Raw genomic sequence first — 18,734 nt, 5'->3', positions numbered from 1 at the left:
GAGCTGGGTCTTGATTTCAGACCTTTGGAGTTTCTCTAAGCTTGATTCTGGGCGGGTACTGGGTTCCTGTCCACACGGGCCCTCCACCCACACATGGAAAATCAGCTCCGTGTCACGCATTTGGGAAGTGGAGACATGAGCCAAGAGAAGGCGCTTGCCGGAGGGGAGGGGCTCACCTTTCCTCTGCTGGTTCCTGGCTGGGTGCCTTGGCTTCAGGATGAATTGGCCTTGCGTGTCTGGGGACTCCTGGAAGGTGGAGCCCTCTGGTCCCTGCGGCAGGAGCCCAGTGGCTGGACGATGGTTCATTTTAATTATGTAGGGATGCTCATGTCCTGTACAGAGAAAAATCTAACTATGCATCAGGATGATGGTGATGGATTAGGATCAAACCTCCTTACTGTGAGCGTGTGGGCCACACCAGTGTGTGCTGCCATTCTCCTGCAGCTTCTGGATGAAGAAGGCTGTGCTCCCGAGCGAGCGCCACGTGCACCCTCACGGGCGACACCTTGCAAAAAGCAGGTGCCCAAGCAAAAGAGTTTAAAATGGAAAGAGAAAAAGATTTTTAACCACGTTGCTTTCTTTGGAATGCATAGATCCGTAAGTGCATTGCACAATGTTGACTTTTGCTGTGTTTCCCTCCGAGAATATTTAATGCCTTCTAGTTTCTGCCTTGACACTAACTAGATCTGTACATCTGAGGCAAATTACTTGACCTCTCTGAGCCTGACATTCATCCTTTTAAATGCTTACCCTCACACAGACTTATAAGGATCAAGGAAAATATATTAATAAACATTGGTGGTCAATGGTTTTTAAAGAATTGGACCATATATGTTCAGAATTGCTGTGATCACTGTTGTCTCACTCGTAATGTCATTTTAACACAGATTTTTTGTTTCCTTTTGTCAGTTCTAAAGACAAGGGCTCCTCAAGAGCAGCAGGGCTCTGTGCCTTTAGCTGCCCTCCCACGGCTGCCCACCCTCCCAGGGCCCTGCCAGGCAGCCATCAGAGGGAAGGCTGCATGGTGTTGGAAACCCAGAAGCAAAGTGCAAAACAGTGTTTACAGAGTGGAAACCTGCCCCCAACATCACCGGGAGTTGCCTGCCATGTGATTTGTTTTGCTCTTCCATGCTTTAAATTGCTTCCTCTCCATAGAGTTCTCTGTGGAGAATTGCACTTTTCCCCAACAGTGTGGTGTGGATTTCATTCTTGAAGAATACAGGCATGCCTAGTTTTATTGTGCTTCCCTTAATTGCATTTCACAGATACTGTGCTTTTTACAAATTGAGAACTTCCGGCAACCCTATGTCAAGCAAATCGATCAGCACCGTGTTTCCAACGGTGTTTGCTCGCTTTATGTCGCTGTGTCATATTTTGATAGTTCTTGCAATATTCCAGTCTTTTTCATGATTATTATAGTTGTTATGGTGATCTGTGATCAGTGTCTTTGATGGTACTATTGTAATTGTTTTGGGGCACTATGAACACTGCCCATCTAAGATGAAGACCTTAATGGATAAATGTGTGTGTGTTCTGACCTCTCCACTGACCTGACATTCCCCTCTCTCTCCATATCCTCAGGCCTCCCTGTTCCCTGAGACATGACAATATGGAAATTAGGCCAGCTAGTAACCCTACAATGGCCTCTAAGTGTTCAATGAGAGGAAGAGTCACACACCTCTCACCTTAAATGAAAAGTGAGAAATGATTAAGCTCCCTGAGGAAGCCATGTCGAAAGCTGAGGCGGCTGAGAGCTAGTCCTCTGGCACCAGAGAGTTAGCCAAGTCATGAACGCAAAAGAAAAGTTCTTGAAGGAAATTCAAAGTGCTCCTGCAGTGAACACATGAATGAGAAGAAAGCAAAACAGCCTTATTGCCGACAGGGAGACAGTGTTAGTGGTCTGGATAGAAGATCAAACCAGCCACAACACTCCCTTCAGCCCAAGCTCATCCAGAGCAAGGTCCTCACTCTCTTCAATTCCGTGAAGGCTGAGAAGACATCCTGCCAGGTCTGCGACAGAGCCTGTCCCTTCCCTTGTCTTAGTCCCTCTATTTTCCACACTGAACAAATTTGCTGATCCAAGAATTATTATTATTCTTTTAGCTCACTTGCTCTAATAACGATTTTAGGAGAGGTGTAATCGATTTATCAATAACCTCAAGAACAATGCTAGAAAACTCGGCCTGAGAAACAGCAAAGTACCAGTGGTTTAGTCAGTGAAGATGTGAGGAGTTAACTGCGATTATCTCATCTTTCTTATGATGCTGAGAAAAGTTTTGGTCACAGAGCAAGTATTAAATAAATATTTGTACTTGGATTCAGAGGTATGGCTGGATTTTTTAAGATTCTCACAAAATAGAGGCTACTTAGTAGTTAGGAAATGGAACAGAGGAATTCAAGAGTGGACTATAAAAAAATAAATAGATGGGAAAAGAAATTCCGATCCAGGTTGCCATCATACCTGAGGAAGTAAGTATGTATAAGTTTTTCAAGACAGCTCTGCTTGTCAAGTAAAAAAGTAAAGAAGAAAAACTCACATTTCCCACAAACTAGACCATAAGCCATGGAATGAAGAGATGTTATCAGTGCCTGGGATAGAGTAAGTGCTTAGTAATTATTTAATAAATGTAGGAAGGAATATTGCATAAGATTTTCACTTTTAAGGGTCTTGGAGCTTGAGACTGAGCAACCGTTCCTTTGAGACTTCAGAGTTGCAGTTTTCCACCCAATCAGCCCCCTCTGAGATGTTCCCAGACACTTACCAGTGAGTGGGCATGGGGCCTCTTTCTTGCCGGAACTGACCCACAGCTGGTAATCTTTCTCAGAGCCCTTGGAAACAAAAAGAACTATGTGTCACACAAAATCTTTCACAGCAGGTACCAGTTCCTTAGCATTTCTGCTTCCAAAAAGAAAAAATTGGGGCCAGTATAAATGCTATTTGGTCAATGGGGGTGGCTACAGTTTTTCGGAGTCAATGGCGCCGATTTCAGTAACCCCTTATTCCTCTCACAGCCTCCAATAGACCCTCCCTGATTCTTGTCCCTGTTGATGAAGGCCAAGGATCTATGGAACCACAATGCAGTCAGCCCCTCAATTTGGGCGTGGCCGATAGCAAAAGAAATCACAGTTATGCCCCCTTTATTAAGGAGGAAAAGTCTAATCTTGAGAGTCCTGCCTTCTGCTATCTCCAAACTCCTTGGAGAATGTTGGCTTTTGCCTTCAAATGTCCCTGCCCAGACAAGCATGCTGTCCAGAGAGCCACACACCCTGCCATGACTGTTCCATGAAAGTAAAGCTTGAAAGGCCTCGATGGCTCAGCAACCCTGAGCTAAAGGAGGCGGAAGCCCAGGAGGCCTTGAGGAGATGGCCCAGCGAAGTCAGCGCACTGACTCTGGTGCAGACGCGGGAAAGAAGCCACAAGAACTGTAACCGAGAGAACAGGTCAGATGCAGAGCACAGCCACTCCCAGCAGAATCGTTGCCAGTAATGCTGTAAAGCCTACTCGGAACGAACAAGTCAAAATTATAAAGACAGCTGAATTATTTTAAAGAGGTCTCCAAGAGAGGATAAAGCAAAAGATGTTTGAAACGGAATTGTTGGTGATAGGTACCGTGCTTGCCCTTGACTCCCGATTAAAAATCAGTCTAGCCCTTCTGAAGGAGAGTCCCAGCTATGGCAGCCATCACACACACATACACAGGCACACACACACACAGGCACACACACGTGCCTGCACAGCTAAATCTGCTCAAAATTGTGTTGCAAATAGGAAATGAGAGCTAATAAAAACCTTTTCTTTTAAGGTAGGGATTGGAAACACTGTGTTGGAATCTCTTCAATCAGGCATACATATATAGCCAAATAGGCTCAACTCTTCGTTAGAATAGAAATTTTTTTGTCTAGTGAGATTGATCACTTTACGCTAAGGAAAATTAAAATCATGAAATAAAATGAGCTATATCATTAATCAATCTCCCTAACCTCATCCCTAAAAACACTCACTCTCTTCCAAGGTTTAATTGTTATTCAGAGTGTACATATCTTCTAGGTTAGAAATCAATGCAGAAGTGTGCTTTACTCATGCATATAAATTCCAATTCATTTAAAATGTATTATTATTAATTCTGTTTGTACAGAAATCATTGGCTCCTTATGGAAAATTCTGGTTGCGCTTAGCTTTTAAGAGGCTTTATTATACCATTGGGTTAGGCAAATTTTAAATACAAGTCTTGTAATTACGCCCTGTCACTGTAGCAGGGCATTTTTACATTTCCAGAGAATTTTATTTGAGGAGCCGTGCTTTACAAGTGCTTCCTTGTTTTCTGTCCATCTGCATGTTACTCTCCCTCTCTTTTCCCTGACACAACCTCGTCCTCAAACATATGTATCTCTCACCAAAAAGAATTTCAACAGCTCACACCAGCTCCATCAAAGTATCAAAGAGCAGACACTTAAAAGCAGAACAGGATGAAAGTGATGTGGACACAAACGCCCCCGGATTCGTGGTCTCATTCAGAACTTGTCTCCTCCTTTACCAATTCACAAAGGGCATCAGCCAACTCATCCTCAGGGTCTGCATCAATGGGGTGGAGCCTATAGCCAGATGGTCTTTATATCAAAGTTCACAAGAAAACATCTTATTTAGGGTTCATCATACTGAGATTGAGTCCTTGAATGACAACCAGGGCAAATGGCGATGGGAGGGGAGGAATCAGGAAAGATTATACAGAAGGAACAGTCCAGTGGAGGAGGAAATATTTAGAATCTTATGTGATTGTCCATGTATAAAATACATACAATAAAAATGCATGTTGCCATTAGCACTCTAAAATTATAGCCCAATTTCATTATGCTATTACTTTCCATTTGCACAAAATTTAAAATGGGAATACAAGAATAGCAACCATATATAGGTTAATAATATAGCTTTGCTGCCTTCAATTTCCAAATTTGAAGGGGGACAAAATATGACTTTGAAATCCATAATAATCAGTTGTCATGATGGGTGGTGCATTATGCAAACACACACACACACACAAATCTCAAAAATTAAAGTTGGTTTTTAAGTAAAAATAGTTTGCAGGTAACTTACAGTTATTCCAAGCATTGGTAGTGACATGTTGATAATGTTATTCACTGTATCCGAATTGGTCACTGTTACAGTTACAGACTGTAAAAAATAAATGCGAAAAAATGCTATAATTTAAATTTGAAAAATTTAAATAATTTCTGTCAAATTACTATCTGTATTCTAAAGGCAAGCTTGTTTTCAGGTAGTGACACAGCACAGCACATGCAGAGCACGAACCCCTAAATACCATTTACTTTCATTCCTTTGTATAACATGAGGCTATTAGGAAGCATTTCAGTAAATCAAACATTTCTCTGAAAGGATTTGTGGCACAAAAAACATAACAGCTTAAGCAAGAAGGAGAAAGACTGAGAATTCTGGGCAGGCCCATGGGCTGGTCCTCAGCACCTTGAGGCTATTTCTGTAATGGAGGGGGGGGGTGGTTTAAAAAGGAGGAGCTGAACCCTTTCTCTTCCTGAGTTGTGCTTTTGTAATATGGCTTTATTTCTTTGCAATTACATACTTGGTGTTGGTAAAATCAGAAGAACTGGCTATAAAAGGCATTTTTAAAAGCTATTCTTTAGTGAGTACTTTCTTTGTGTCTGGCATGATGGTCACTAAGCTTTCATTGTCAAGATATGTTGAGACAATTAACTGAAACCAATGAGTCCAGGAAATTAGACTGAAAATTTGAGAAACTCAAGTTCCATTCCAAACTCTGCCAGTGACTAGGGTATTCACAATAGCTCCCTGCCACACCTCACAGTGAGAAACTGCTCCATTAAAATAAGAAGACAGTTTACAGAAAAGTACCCGAAAGCAATTAATAGGATTCTGAGACATCTACTGAACTCTGAACTCCAAAAGACATTTTAAAAGAAGAAAAACGGTAACCAAGAACACTGACTGTGCACATAGTTTTGGAGTATTATCAGGCAGGAAGGCCCCTGTCCTAAATCAACGGTGCTTAAAGAAGACAGACAGCATAAGGGGACACTCAGAGGCTTGAAGATGACATTAAAAACAAAGGGAATCCTTTCGTAATTCATTCCTTGTCCTTTCATTGTATTTTTCTTCGTATGAATTCAATTGCTTGATATGACAGATGGCCCTGAAACTTGCTTATAATGGGACTTCTATCAATGAAAGCATTCATTGATTTCCAACTACTTGTAGCCCTAAGGATTATGAGAAAGTGCTTCAGAACCCAGTGGTAGAGTTCCGAGCGCCCAGACGCAGGCATGCTGGGAGCTTCCTGTGCTGACGTGTCTGGGGGCATTCAAACATGGGGTTTCCCTCGGGACCTAACCAGAAGTAAGGGTGCTGCTGTTTTTAAGATGTCTGAAGTCCCTTCAATACAATCAAAAACTCTCCCATGAAAGAGTTTTTAAAGTAAAAGAATCTCTTTTCAAATGCTAATCATCACTCCCTAATTTATCTGGTCTGTAAGATAACGGTTTTTCCTGGCATAAGGAACATATTATGTTCAAAATAGTCATTCCAGGGATGTGTGTATTTCTTCCTGCATGTTGTCTGTTCTCCAAAACAGATAAATTCCAGTAGACAGAGCTCTTTGCAAACAAACACCTTAAAAAAAAATAAACTATTTCATCAAATAATTTGAAAAAAATGGAAATGTGATTTTTTTTCATAAGAACTAAAGTGTTACTTGATATATGAAGAACCAGGAAAATGTGATCAATTCTCAAGAGTTGAGGACAACCCTGAGATGATCTAAACGTTCAAATTATTAGCCAAAGACAGCTATTACAATTATGCTCAATTATAGAAATGAAAATATGGTCATAATAAACAAAAATATAGGAATCTCAGCATAGAAATTAAAAATATTGAAAAATAGAAATTTTTTATCTGAAATCTGAAAAAAAATTGAAACTACACAGGCTAAATTGCATAATGAAGATGACAAATGGAAGAGGAAATGATTTTGAAAGTAGAGAATACAAATTATCCAATGTGAAGAGTAAAGGGGAAAAAAGAAGATTGAAAAAATTAACAGAACCTGAGGGGCCTGTGGACAACATCAAAGTGTCTGATATACGTGTAACTAGAATCTCAGAAAGAAAGAAGAGAAAAAACGGGGAAGAAAAAAAATGAGGAAATAATGACCAAAATTTCCCAAACTTTAGACATAATTTACATTCATAAAGACATAAATTTAAAAACTCAAGAAGTTTATAAAATGCCAAACAGGATTTTGTTTGGCAAAAAAACAGATTCAAGGAAAACCATGCTCTGATACTTACCCACACTGCTAAAAACCAAAAATCAGAAAAAATCTTGAAAGCAGCTGAAGAAAAATGACAGATCATATGCAGATGATTAATGTTTGAATGATCACAGACAACTCATCAGAAGCATAAAGACCAAAAGACAGTGGAACATCTTTAAAGCGCCGAAAGAAAAAAAATTGCAGGCAAAATTCTACATCCAGCAAACACATCTTTCAAGAGTGAAGGTGAAATAAAGACATTTTCAGATAAAAGAACTAAGAAAATCTGTTGGCACCAGATCTGCATAACAAGAAATGCTAAGGAAAGTTTCTCCAGGGTGAAATGAAATAGAATTAGAGGGAAATTTGGATCTTCAGGAATGAATGAAGAACATTAGAAATGTTTGTTTTGTGTAATGTTTATACAATTAAAGTTCATTTTCAAAAATTTAAAGGTGATTTTCCATGAAAATTCTGACTGCAACCCCTGCCCTAAGTGAAATGAGAGCAGGCAGTGTGCTTTCCTAGGGAACTCTGCAGTCTTATCTCCTCAAGCAGAGCATCTCTCCGATACTCAGAAACAGATCAGAATATTTGCACGGCTTTCCTACTGGCCAGGAAATAACTGTCTTAAACTGCCTCTTTTTCCACCTTCACATACTATCGTGTGTGATCGAGAGCTCCCGTAACAGATAACAGAACAAAGTGATATGAAAAACACCCAGAATATTTGCTCCTCAGGGTCAATGTCTTGGCTCCTGCACTACAGTTTCAGAGATCAAATTCTATAGAAACAACTGAGGTGAATGGTTTTTTTCCCCAGTGGCATCAACAAAATAAGGTAGAAATATACTGATCTCTTAAAAGTCTCAAACTTTTCAGTTCAATTAGTGCTGACATTCCTCAGAATGAAAGACTTTTCAAAACTTCTCCGCATTTTTAATACCTGACCCTCCAGTAGATTCTCTCCTAGAAGAGGGACATTACTGAGGCCAGCCGGCAAAATGGGAGCATGAATGGTAGCTTCAAGTATCACACCAATGTTCAATGTACTAAAGGCGCTAACTGTATGCTGTTATAGAAGGGAATACCCTTATGCTTAGGACATACCCAAGTGTTTAAGGATAAAGGACCATGACGTATGTGTGACCCTCAAAAATAGGTATCTTCATACACAATATGGAGAAGGAGAGAGAGACAACAAAATAAATGATAAAGCAAATGGAGTACAATGTTAACCAAATAGGTGAATCTAGCTAAAGGGTATATGGGTGTTCTTTATACCTTTTGTATTTTTGCAACTTTTCTGTAACTTTACAATTATTCTAAATAAAACATCCTAGGAAGAAAAAAACTGTGGAAACAACCCAGGCCACTCTGCATGTAGCAACAATTGGAAAAAATGTTTCATTCTAATAGGAAATACCTGGTTGTGAAAATCACTTTATTACAACAAGCCACTATAATTACCATTAGCAGGATCCAGAGAAACATTAGGAACGTTTACCATGCAATATTCTTTTCATGCTTAAGCACTGAAGCCATCATAGATTCCTCTTGCTTCATATCACCTGGGATTCACGTTTTATGTCACAGTATGGATACGGGAAAATACAGTTTTCCACTTGGTACCTTCTAAATTCTCTCTTTCTCTTCCCCTCTCTTCCTTTCTCCCTCCCTCCCCCTCATCTCCCCTTCCTGTTTTTCTTTCCTTCTCTCTCCCTTTCTCTCTCTCTCTCTCTCTCTCTGTTTCTACCTCCATCTCTCTCTGTCTATGTCTATGCCTTTCTCTTTCATTCTGCCCAAATAAAGAACTTGGAATTTAATTTAATTTTTGCTCTTAAAAATACTCACACAGACACAGTTCTTAATGTCCTCAGTGATGATTTTGAGGGGAATGCTCTCTGGCTGGTCCTTCTCTTTGGCTAGATTGATGCACCTAATCACATTCAATAATAACCCAAAATAGAGTAGGATGCATTAGCTATTAGCTTCTTTTCAAATAATCTATACTGCTAATATTTTCAGTCTACTTGGTTATTTTTGAAAGCATATAAATAGACTCGGCAAAACCAAATTATGAGTTGGAAGAATATGCAAAAATACTTCATGAAAGTAAGACATGACCCAGAAAATAACGGGTTGCCCCTGTCGTGTGAGATTTGGCAGTAGATCCAGTCCTCAGAGCTTTCCTGCCTGATTGGAGAGCCCAGCACCTTCCTGGGTTCAAGGGTGGGAAGTAGCAGCTGCTTTGAGAATCACTCAGTAGAGTAACCTGCACTTAGGGAAATTGAGCGTGTGTTTTGAGAGTAACGTTGGATGCAATCATTAGGTTGGAGAGAAGGGGAAGATGAGAGTGACAAGCAGAACTTCCTCAAAAATAAGCAAAACATGCATGTAAGTGAGAGGACATTTTTGCAGTAGCAGCCGGGTAAATCTAAACAAGGAGTTATTTGAGGATGCTCAGACAGCTTCTACTAGAGAGAGGGAGAATAGTTTGAGGGTGCTGCCATGAAGAGATCTGCAATCTTTTATTGTGGATCAAAGATTTAGAATATGTATACTGAAAAAATACCTTTGAAGGGAAGAGTGCCATTTTTCCTTTAGTTCTGAAGAACTGCAATTTAAAAAAAGGGAGAAAAATTAACTACATAAAATACTTATACTAAGATATTAGAACTGCCATTGCAGATGAAAATAGCAGCAGCCGTTTATCACTGACGTGGATGTGCGTGTCAGTTGTGCTCTCCTCATCGTTGGGCATTTGATGGGCCCTGCTGTTTTCCAAGCAGTGTTACAGCGATGGGAAATAGATCGTAAAGTGGGAGAGCAGTTGGTGTGGAATCTAAACACATAATTGCAACTATGTGAGGCAAGCTATGTGATCACGGGCAAATCAATTAACCACTCTGAGTTTCAGTTTCCAGAACAGGAAAAGGGTTAATTATACCTCAGAGCGTTCCTGCAGCTGGCAGTGCTATTCAAATATAAAAAAGAACCCCTGTGAACCCAGAATTGTAGACTCAGGATGTCCAGGGTCAGGGGGCCACATTCCCCATCCTCGTGCCAGTCTTAGAACATGCCTCGGAACACTAACTTGTACTCTTGGACCATACCTTTGTCTTGAATTGTCACCTCTCTATAGACACCAAATAAGACAATATGTACACAGCAATTCAGGCAACCCAGTATTTGATGACATGATTAATTTTATTTGTATAATTAAATACTATTTTTAAGGGAATGAATTTGAGAGTATAAAAGCAATTTTTCAAACTGACTTGGACTATTTAATACTACTTGCTCACGGAAGATATTCCAGTGATTTAAAAACACAGCTACTCACTGGGGATTAGGGGCAGGATGTTGAGAGGGGCCTTAAACCTTACTCCATGTACCCTGAACTTCCACCTCCCCAAGTAGCTCCTAGAGCCCATTTGAAAAAGCACTCATCCAAAAAGGAAAGGAAATTACTCCAATAGTTCCCATTTTTCATGATCAATTTGCACATAAAAACCTTTTGGGGGAAAGTACATACAAGTGTCATTATGAGAGGTAAGAAAAGGAGTCATTGAATACAAAAGCTGTAGGTCTTACCTGAAGGTGGCCACAAAGTTCACTGTGGGCCAGCCCAAGACAAAGGACCTCTTGGCAGAGGTGTCCACTTCTCCAAATTTGTCCAAACAGTTGGCAATCCATATGGTGTTCAGGGGTACTTTATTTTTTATTTTAAAGTGTTTTTTGTACCTAGAAAGATAACCAAACAAGACCTCTGTTAGTTTGTTTCTTAAATGTTATGGGAACAGCTGTGCTTATGGTAAGATGCCAATTCTCACTGCCCCAGGGTGCAACGTGCCTCCTTTAGCTCTGTGACCCTCTGTGCTCCACACAGTCAGGGGTTGGATGGGTCTTTACAAAGTGTGTGCTGAGTGATGCCTGGGCCAGGAAGGCCCTGAAAACACAATGGCAGCAAATAGCAATTTTTCTGCATGTTGAGGATTGAGTACGGACCATACTCTACATTTTAGAGCTTTTTTAGAGAACCATTAATTCATTTATTATTCATTTATTATTGTTATATTTGTTATTATATTCACATATATCATTTTATTTACTTAATGATTTATTACTATAATTAATTTATTATTTGTTCTTGTCTTGCTTACTTTAAAAAGCCTTTGAGTAGCTGAACAAAGATACATGATACATGATTTATAAAGATAATTATACAACTTTTTTCTTGAGAATCAGACTAAAACAGCAATAAGCTTGGATCAGAGGGATTTAAAATACATTTTCAGCCTTAATTTTTTAAAAGATTTTCTAGCGTTTAAGCATAGGTTATTTTAAATTTCCTTTATTAAGATTTCATTCATACCATTTTCTATCAGGTTCCGGATCAAACTGAAAAACTGTTAGCGCGCGGACTGAGCTCAAAATTCAACCAATCAATCGATTGGTCCCACATCAGTGCCCAGGAGGTCTTACATGTGAGTCATGGAGATATTTCCCATTTATCTCTGAGGAATCGGAAGGTGATCGGCTTTGTCAGCAATGAAATGGTTTTCCGACAGTTTCTGCCTAATCTCCTTTGACCTCTGACATGGAAACCACTATATCTCTCGGTTAACTCACAAATTTAACACTCAGGTGAGCCTGAGATTTAGACGGTACAAGTCCTCTGAAGGATGCCTAGGGAACACGGGCACGCCACTTTGGAATTGCCTCCTATTCAGAACCACATGTGGAAACGCTAAAGCTAAAATGAGATCCAAGACACCTCAGGTTCAAAAACCCCTAAGACTCTGCTGACTCATGGAACAGTTAAAGCAAAAAGGCTTTGATGGGATTTATGAAACGAAAATAATTCTGCAGGAAGCCTACCTGAAGGATGACCTAGATTCAAACGTTAGGGTACAGTGGATGCAAATACGCCTTGTGACACAGGTGGCTTCTTAGACATTTATTTCACATTTTTACCCTATGTTGATGTATTTGAATATTTGTGTGAAACACAATCAATTCTCAGATAAAATAATTGTTCTAGATCGTAACTCTAAAAGCATTACGAAGCTAAAAATAGTCTACTGCCGATAGGAAAGAGAGACACATGTCTACTTGTTTTTACAGATTTTAAAAGTTTTGTCATGTAGATGTCCATGTGTGGAGACACCTAAGGTACTGTGTGGAAAATTCCAAATATGTGCACCTGAAAGAGTCATTTCTTTAATTCTCTCCAAAGTTCCATGAAGTCCCAAGATTATCCACTTCCTTGAAACCAAACCACGGAGTTTCTGTTTGGTTTTCAGTCTCCTATAACATTTATTGAGCTCCCACCACATGCCAAGCACTATTCTACATATTTTACAAACATTGCTTCACTTAATCCTCAATCCACTATATCTATTAGCTCCGTTTTATAGATGAGGAAACTCACAGAGAGATTAAGAAAATTGCCAAAAGCAAGAGATGGGCTTTGAAGCCAGACAGCCTAAGTCATGAGCCTATGCTCACAACCACTCGGCCTCCATGAGTGCTGACCTGGACAGTTCCATGTAGTGCCCTCCTCATCGTTCCTACCTTCAGCCTCCTTTCTCCCCCCAGAGCCATCAGGCTTTCTGATGGCATTGTTCTCTCATTTGAGAGTGAGAGGATCAATCTCCTGACATTCTATCAACAAAGCTAAATGCTAGCCTCGAAATACTGAAAATGTATTACAACAAAGGCTTGTACTACAGTGGATTCTCCTGAGATCTCACCGCGTTTCTCTGCTCTCAGTGACTGACTCTTCAGATTACATCAGTAGAAATGAGAAGTGATGAACCTTACAAAACATGGCTCAAAGGGAGCAGGAGGAAAAAGGCAGTTTTTATTTCTAACACGTGGGTCCTCACTATCCATCTGCTAAGATGATGGTATCCCTCTCGCTTTCTTCTACCTCAACTTGGACACGGGAGCGTGATCCCCAGTGAACTGTGGAAAGTCACAGATTCTAGGGAGATTCCCCTCATTCTAAGGCACAGGTGTTCCCTTAGATGCTGGGAGTAGGGGTCATGGTATCTTCTGCAAGAATCTTTGTAATGCCACTGATAATAAGCTAATAGTCATCTTCATCTTTTGACCTAAACAAAATTGGATTTCGTTGTTTCTATATTCTTTAATAACTAAATATGAGGACAGAGATGTCTGAGGGGGGTGTGAGCTAAGTAAGTACAGTCTCTTCCTTTCTATACGTTCTCCATGGGCCTCTACGAGTATTAGTATCTTATGAAGTAGATGCTGTTTAAAAAAACAAGTCATAATTTCATTTGAAAAATAACCTCTTATTTAGCATTCTAATGAATATCAAAAATGTTAACAAAGTTCCCATCTGACTTTAATTCTTGAGAACCAAAGTTTCTAATGTAGTATGAAAAAAATGAAAAAAATATCCAAACAATTTCCACTGACTGTTATTAACATCCAGCACAACGGGAGAAATATAATTTCCTCATGAAGAAAGGACATATAAATCCCCTTTATTATTACCCACAAACTAAAGTTCATTTAGTCTGACTAATATATACGCAGCAGTCAGTCAACTATTTACTCCCTTTGTGTTGGTTTCTGTAGCATCAACCTGGAGAAGAAAGAGTTTCCAACTGAAGCCTCAAGACACACTGAGGAAAAACGGAACCTAAGTCACTCCACCCCCTTCCCTGAGTAGAAAAAGCAGGCACTAAACTCAGGTGATTAACTTGAACAGATCGATCCAGGACATAACACAATCCTCCATCTGAGAGCGAGGCATGACAGAAAGGAAATAAGCGGCTTGTTGCGGGTGGCTATTTCATTGAAGTTATTTCTTGGTAGGAAAAAAATAAATAAATTTTCTCATATGAACAGTAATCACGAATGTCCCCAAATGTTTACTATGGAAATGATCTAGTAGCCAGCTTTCTAAAAGCTGTGGTAAACTCTTGTACAAGGTGGCAGCATTGAGTACTGCTTGCTTCCTGCTATGGACTGAATTGTGTCCGAAACTCCCACCCCACTCCCCACCCTCCAATTCATACCTTGAAGCCCTAATAGCCAATATGTCAGTTTTGGGAGATAAAGCTTATAGGAGGTAATTAAGGTTAGATGAGGTCATAAGAGTGGGGTCCTAATCCAATAGGATTGGGAGGAAGAGAGAGAGCTCTTTCTCCACAGGCACACACTGAGGAGAGGCATGCGAGCCCATGGGGAGAAGGCAGCCATCTGCAAGCCGGGAGGGGAGCTCTCATGAGGACCCGACCCTGGTGACAGCCTCATCTCAGATTTCCAGTCTCCAGAACCATGACAAATTTCTGTAAATAAATAAATTTCTTTTCTGTGTGGTGAGGAAATGACTAACTCTCATCTGCTTGGTACCTGGTGAGAAATGGAACAGAATGCTCAGGGAACTGAAAAACAAATGAGAAGTCTAGCTATCAAAAAAAAAAATCAGAGGCCAAAATAAAGATAAGAAAATATACTTAAGATGAGTGAAATTGCTTCCAGGTGTAGCCTTGGAGATGGTGATGTCATAAAGAGGACAGAGAGAAAAAGACTCTGTCCAGGGCTTGGCATGAGGGCCACTTGAAGCGCTAATAATAAATAAATGAATCTCTGTAAATACATTTCTGTGGTTTAAGCCAAGCAGTCAATGATATTTGGTTTTGGCAGCCTGACCAGATGAAGACAGTTACCTTATCAAAAATCTCTGCTCTCTCTATATCAAGGTCTTCTGAAGCAAATCAAATGCCTTAGATCACCTACACTTTCCAACATTCCCAATGGATGTAGAAAGCATATAAAAGTAATCTTGCAGGAACTGAGTCTCATAAACAAGAATATTATTGAATAAATTGATAGAGATTGTGTCACATTATGAAACCCTTGAGCAGACACAGAGAGCTCTCTGAAAAGCAGTATGTGAAAGATGGTGGGCATCTTCTGTGATAATGGACCAACCAAAATAAAAATTCAGCTCTGAAATGGATGCAATTTGCTAGGAGAAAAGAACACTGTATCAATATAAAATGTTTTTGGCAGAGTACTGTAGGTTCTATCAGACTCATTCAGAGGTTAGCAGTATCTGAGACAAGTGGCTTCTGGTAGGAAAACAAAGGTCGCCTACTCTCCTAAATACTGTAATAATTACAAAGGTGAAAAGAAAAGTGAAGGAGAACGTATTCCCCTTACAAATTGAATGTGAGTGGTCTGCAAAGTCCTGACAAGCAGGAGATGAGTGTTGTGGTTGCTTGCTTTTGTGTGTCTCAGGTTGAGCACAGAGGAATACAACATGGTGTGACAGGAAGAGCATGGCCTTGGGATGAAGGCAGACCTGCAGTGCAGTCTCTCCCACCATTTTCCTGTGTATGACATCGGGCCAGTTCCTGAGCCTTCCTCAGTCTTTGTCTTCCTATCTGAAGCCTGGAGATGATGACAGTACCTGCCTTGGAGGGCTATTGGGGAAACTAAACAAGCCATCTGTGATGCTCCTCGTGTGGTCCCAAGAATGCATCCAAGAAATTTCAGTTTCCTATACTAACCTTGCTTAAATAAAGAGATTGGTAACTAGTCTACACTTTTTAAAATAATGCCTCATTCCCTCTATCAGGAGCAGAGTGCCTTGAATGGACCTCATGCCAAGCCCTGGACAGAATCTTTTTCTCTCTGTCCTCTTTATGACATCGTCATCTCCAAGCCTACATCTGGAGGCAATTTCACTCATCTTAAATATATTTTATCGTCTTTATTTTGGCCTCTGATTTTTTTTTGATAGCTAGACTTCTCATTTGTTTCTCAGTTCCATTTCTCACCAGGATGTGAGGTAACCATTTCCTCACCACAAAGGAAAGGTTGATTTCAAGGATGAGAGAGAAACTAGTTGATTGTGGTGTGTTCTGTGAAATCCAGACAAAAGAGAGAATAGAGGCAGCAGCACCACAGGTTGGGTAAGAGACTGTGTGCTGAAATTAACAGACCTAGTTTCAAACGTGGACTCCACTAATTGCTAAGGTGGTGACCTGGGGAAAGGCAGCAGACCTCCGGGCATCAAGGTCCTCCATAAGATAAGGAAAATGAGCCTATCTCACTGGGTAGTTGCAAGGGTCAGACAAGATTCGGTACATAAAGTCCTCCTCATAATTCCTGACAGAAAAAACTTCTGATAAATCATGCTTCTTATTATTAACGTCGCTCAGATTAAATATAGCATTTTGCAAAGTCGGTACTTGCGTGTCTTACCTATGACATGGCGTAACTAACTGAGAGCTAGCGGTGAGGGCAGCCAAGAAAAGAGTTTTCATTTTCTCTAGTAATGAAAAAGCTTCTTGATAGTTTGGTGAAATATTCTTTGTCTTTTATGGTGTTTCATAAATCATGAAAACAGAGATGAAGAAAGTAAACAGATGACCTTGCATCCACCTACCGTTAGATGTTAATTGAGCAATTACCATGTTTTAGGCTGGATATTGGTTACATTTGTGTCCAGGGTTGGGAAGAAAGTGCATCCATTTGGTTCTGTCTCCAACATATGTTCCAAATCTGTCTGCTGCCTCTTCTCACTGCCACTCCCAAGATGGAGTCCCTGTCATATTTCATCAGAACCACTGCCTCCCTAACTAGTCTCCCTGCGTCCACTCTTGCTTACCCACCAATCTGCTATCTAGCAATAGGCAGAACAATATGCTAAAAATATAAACCAGATATGGTCACTTGCTTAATTAAATACGCTTCAGCATAATATTTCAACCTTTTTTGTGGTCTGTGGAGACCCTGTGTGGCTGGACCCCTGACCACAGTATCTTACCTGATATTGTGCCCCACACTGCAGGCTCCAGTCACATCAGCCTTTCCTGAACCCCTCCCTCCAGAGGGCTGAGTTGCACCCACTGAGTCCTGCTGGTCCCTCACCCTAGAAGGCTCAGCCACCTAGTCTAGGAATGCGGCTGCTTCTCACCCCATAGGTTTGGTTTAAATGCTGCCACCTCGGAGAGACCTCCATAGACAGCCCCTCTCTAGGATGGTCCCATTTTCTTCTCCACATGGTACCCTCTTCTCTCTCTTATGAGAAGCACTAACTTCAATGTGTAATTTCCCTCCTCTTATTTTTATCATCCGTCCGGAAGCTCCAGGCAGGAGAGACCCTGCCTGTCACATTCTCAATTGTTTTCTCTACAGGGACACGGAACAGAACAAGACCTCTGTCGATACTTGTTGACTAAAGGGAGGATCAAAACATTTGCAAAAGCAAAAGAAGAAATCCACTTAACATTTTCCCACAGTAAGGGTTGGTGAAAATGCAATCTGATGGTAATCAGGATAGCCTGTAGTGTACACGTACTTGGTGTTAGTTATCAGCAACAGATCGCTGAGCAAGAAGAGGTGTCGCTTCTGCCTCCTCCAGCCTCTTTTGAGTTCCACGGGGCCGTGGATCAGCAGAGTGCGACCGGCACTCTCAGATGACGTAGCATTTTCACTGTGGGTGTCCACCTCAACAGAAGAGCTTTCCCTGCAAAGCAACAAATACCACAGGACAACCAGTCACCCATCAAATACCTGATAGAGTTTTGTGCCAAAGGTCAAGGTTAACACGACACTAAAAATTAGCCTCGATCCCCAAAACAGAACTCTATAGCTCAAATTCAAGTCTCCAAATTACAGAAAGCTATTAAAAAAGATGAGGGCACACAGGGAGTTGAGGTAGATGGAGAACGGTTTCCAGGACATGCCCCAGAGCATGCCAACTCTTAGAGGTGGGGAGAAGGGGGCAGCAGCAAAGCAAAGATGGCCACGAGCTGTTGGGAAGGGGAGAACCAAGAGGCCAAAGGTTGAGAATATTACAAGAAGGTAAAAAAAAAAAAAAACCCCAAAACCCAGGACAATTTGTGGCCTGAGACAGATAAAATAAAGTGACCTAGAGATTTGTGAAAAAGTAATTACAATTTAGTTTCATGTTAACATAAAAATTTAGATAACTGAAGATTCTGGAAAATTGACTCCAATCATAGCTAAATCAGTATTCAAGTTTTGGGGGGAAATTCTCAAAGATCAGCAAATAATACTGGAAACATCAATAAGTTTCTAAACACAACAGGGTCTTAGATATTATTTTGTTGAGCTATAACTAAGCTCTAAGCTATGACTCTTTGGTCATAAAAGGTAAAACAACTAAATTTCACAGGACACAAAAACTCTTTCATGAATAGGGAGATATTGTCATAGGTCTACAGAAAATTCTCCCTCATGGAGCCAAGAAAGAGTCTCCCTTGAGTATGTAAAGCCTGCTTTCTGTACTCAGCAGCACTGAACCTTGTGAACATGAGTAGCTTTTCATGAAAGCAGTGCTGAAGGTAAGAATCGGTTCCCATGTTTTAGGAGAAACAAAACAGAACACTTCCTGTGACTGCTAGTCCCTTTGGA

The 18,734-nt window shown here is 40.5% G+C and overlaps 1 protein-coding gene across 2 annotated transcripts in view; it reads right to left on the bottom strand.

Moving 5' to 3' along the window:
• The window catches only part of LOC138921115 (rho GTPase-activating protein 20-like), a 49,187-nt gene that overhangs the window by 30,224 nt on the left and 229 nt on the right, over nucleotides 1-18,734 (bottom strand). For both annotated transcript variants that reach the window (XM_070253496.1, XM_070253495.1), the window contains exons 2-8: nucleotides 17,656-17,823; nucleotides 10,902-11,051; nucleotides 9,880-9,921; nucleotides 9,159-9,243; nucleotides 5,093-5,170; nucleotides 2,763-2,829; nucleotides 177-332 (exon numbers count right to left, since the gene is read on the bottom strand). In XM_070253496.1, the coding sequence (XP_070109597.1) occupies nucleotides 177-332; nucleotides 2,763-2,829; nucleotides 5,093-5,170; nucleotides 9,159-9,243; nucleotides 9,880-9,921; nucleotides 10,902-11,051; nucleotides 17,656-17,823 (746 nt within the window). The remainder of the gene's footprint in view (nucleotides 1-176; nucleotides 333-2,762; nucleotides 2,830-5,092; nucleotides 5,171-9,158; nucleotides 9,244-9,879; nucleotides 9,922-10,901; nucleotides 11,052-17,655; nucleotides 17,824-18,734) is intronic.

The sequence above is a fragment of the Equus caballus genome, chromosome 27 (genome assembly GCF_041296265.1).
Source record: "Equus caballus isolate H_3958 breed thoroughbred chromosome 27, TB-T2T, whole genome shotgun sequence".
Lineage (NCBI taxonomy): Eukaryota > Metazoa > Chordata > Mammalia > Perissodactyla > Equidae > Equus > Equus caballus.
Note: the sequence above shows the minus strand (reverse complement) of the source record. Positions and strands in the feature narration are given on the sequence as shown.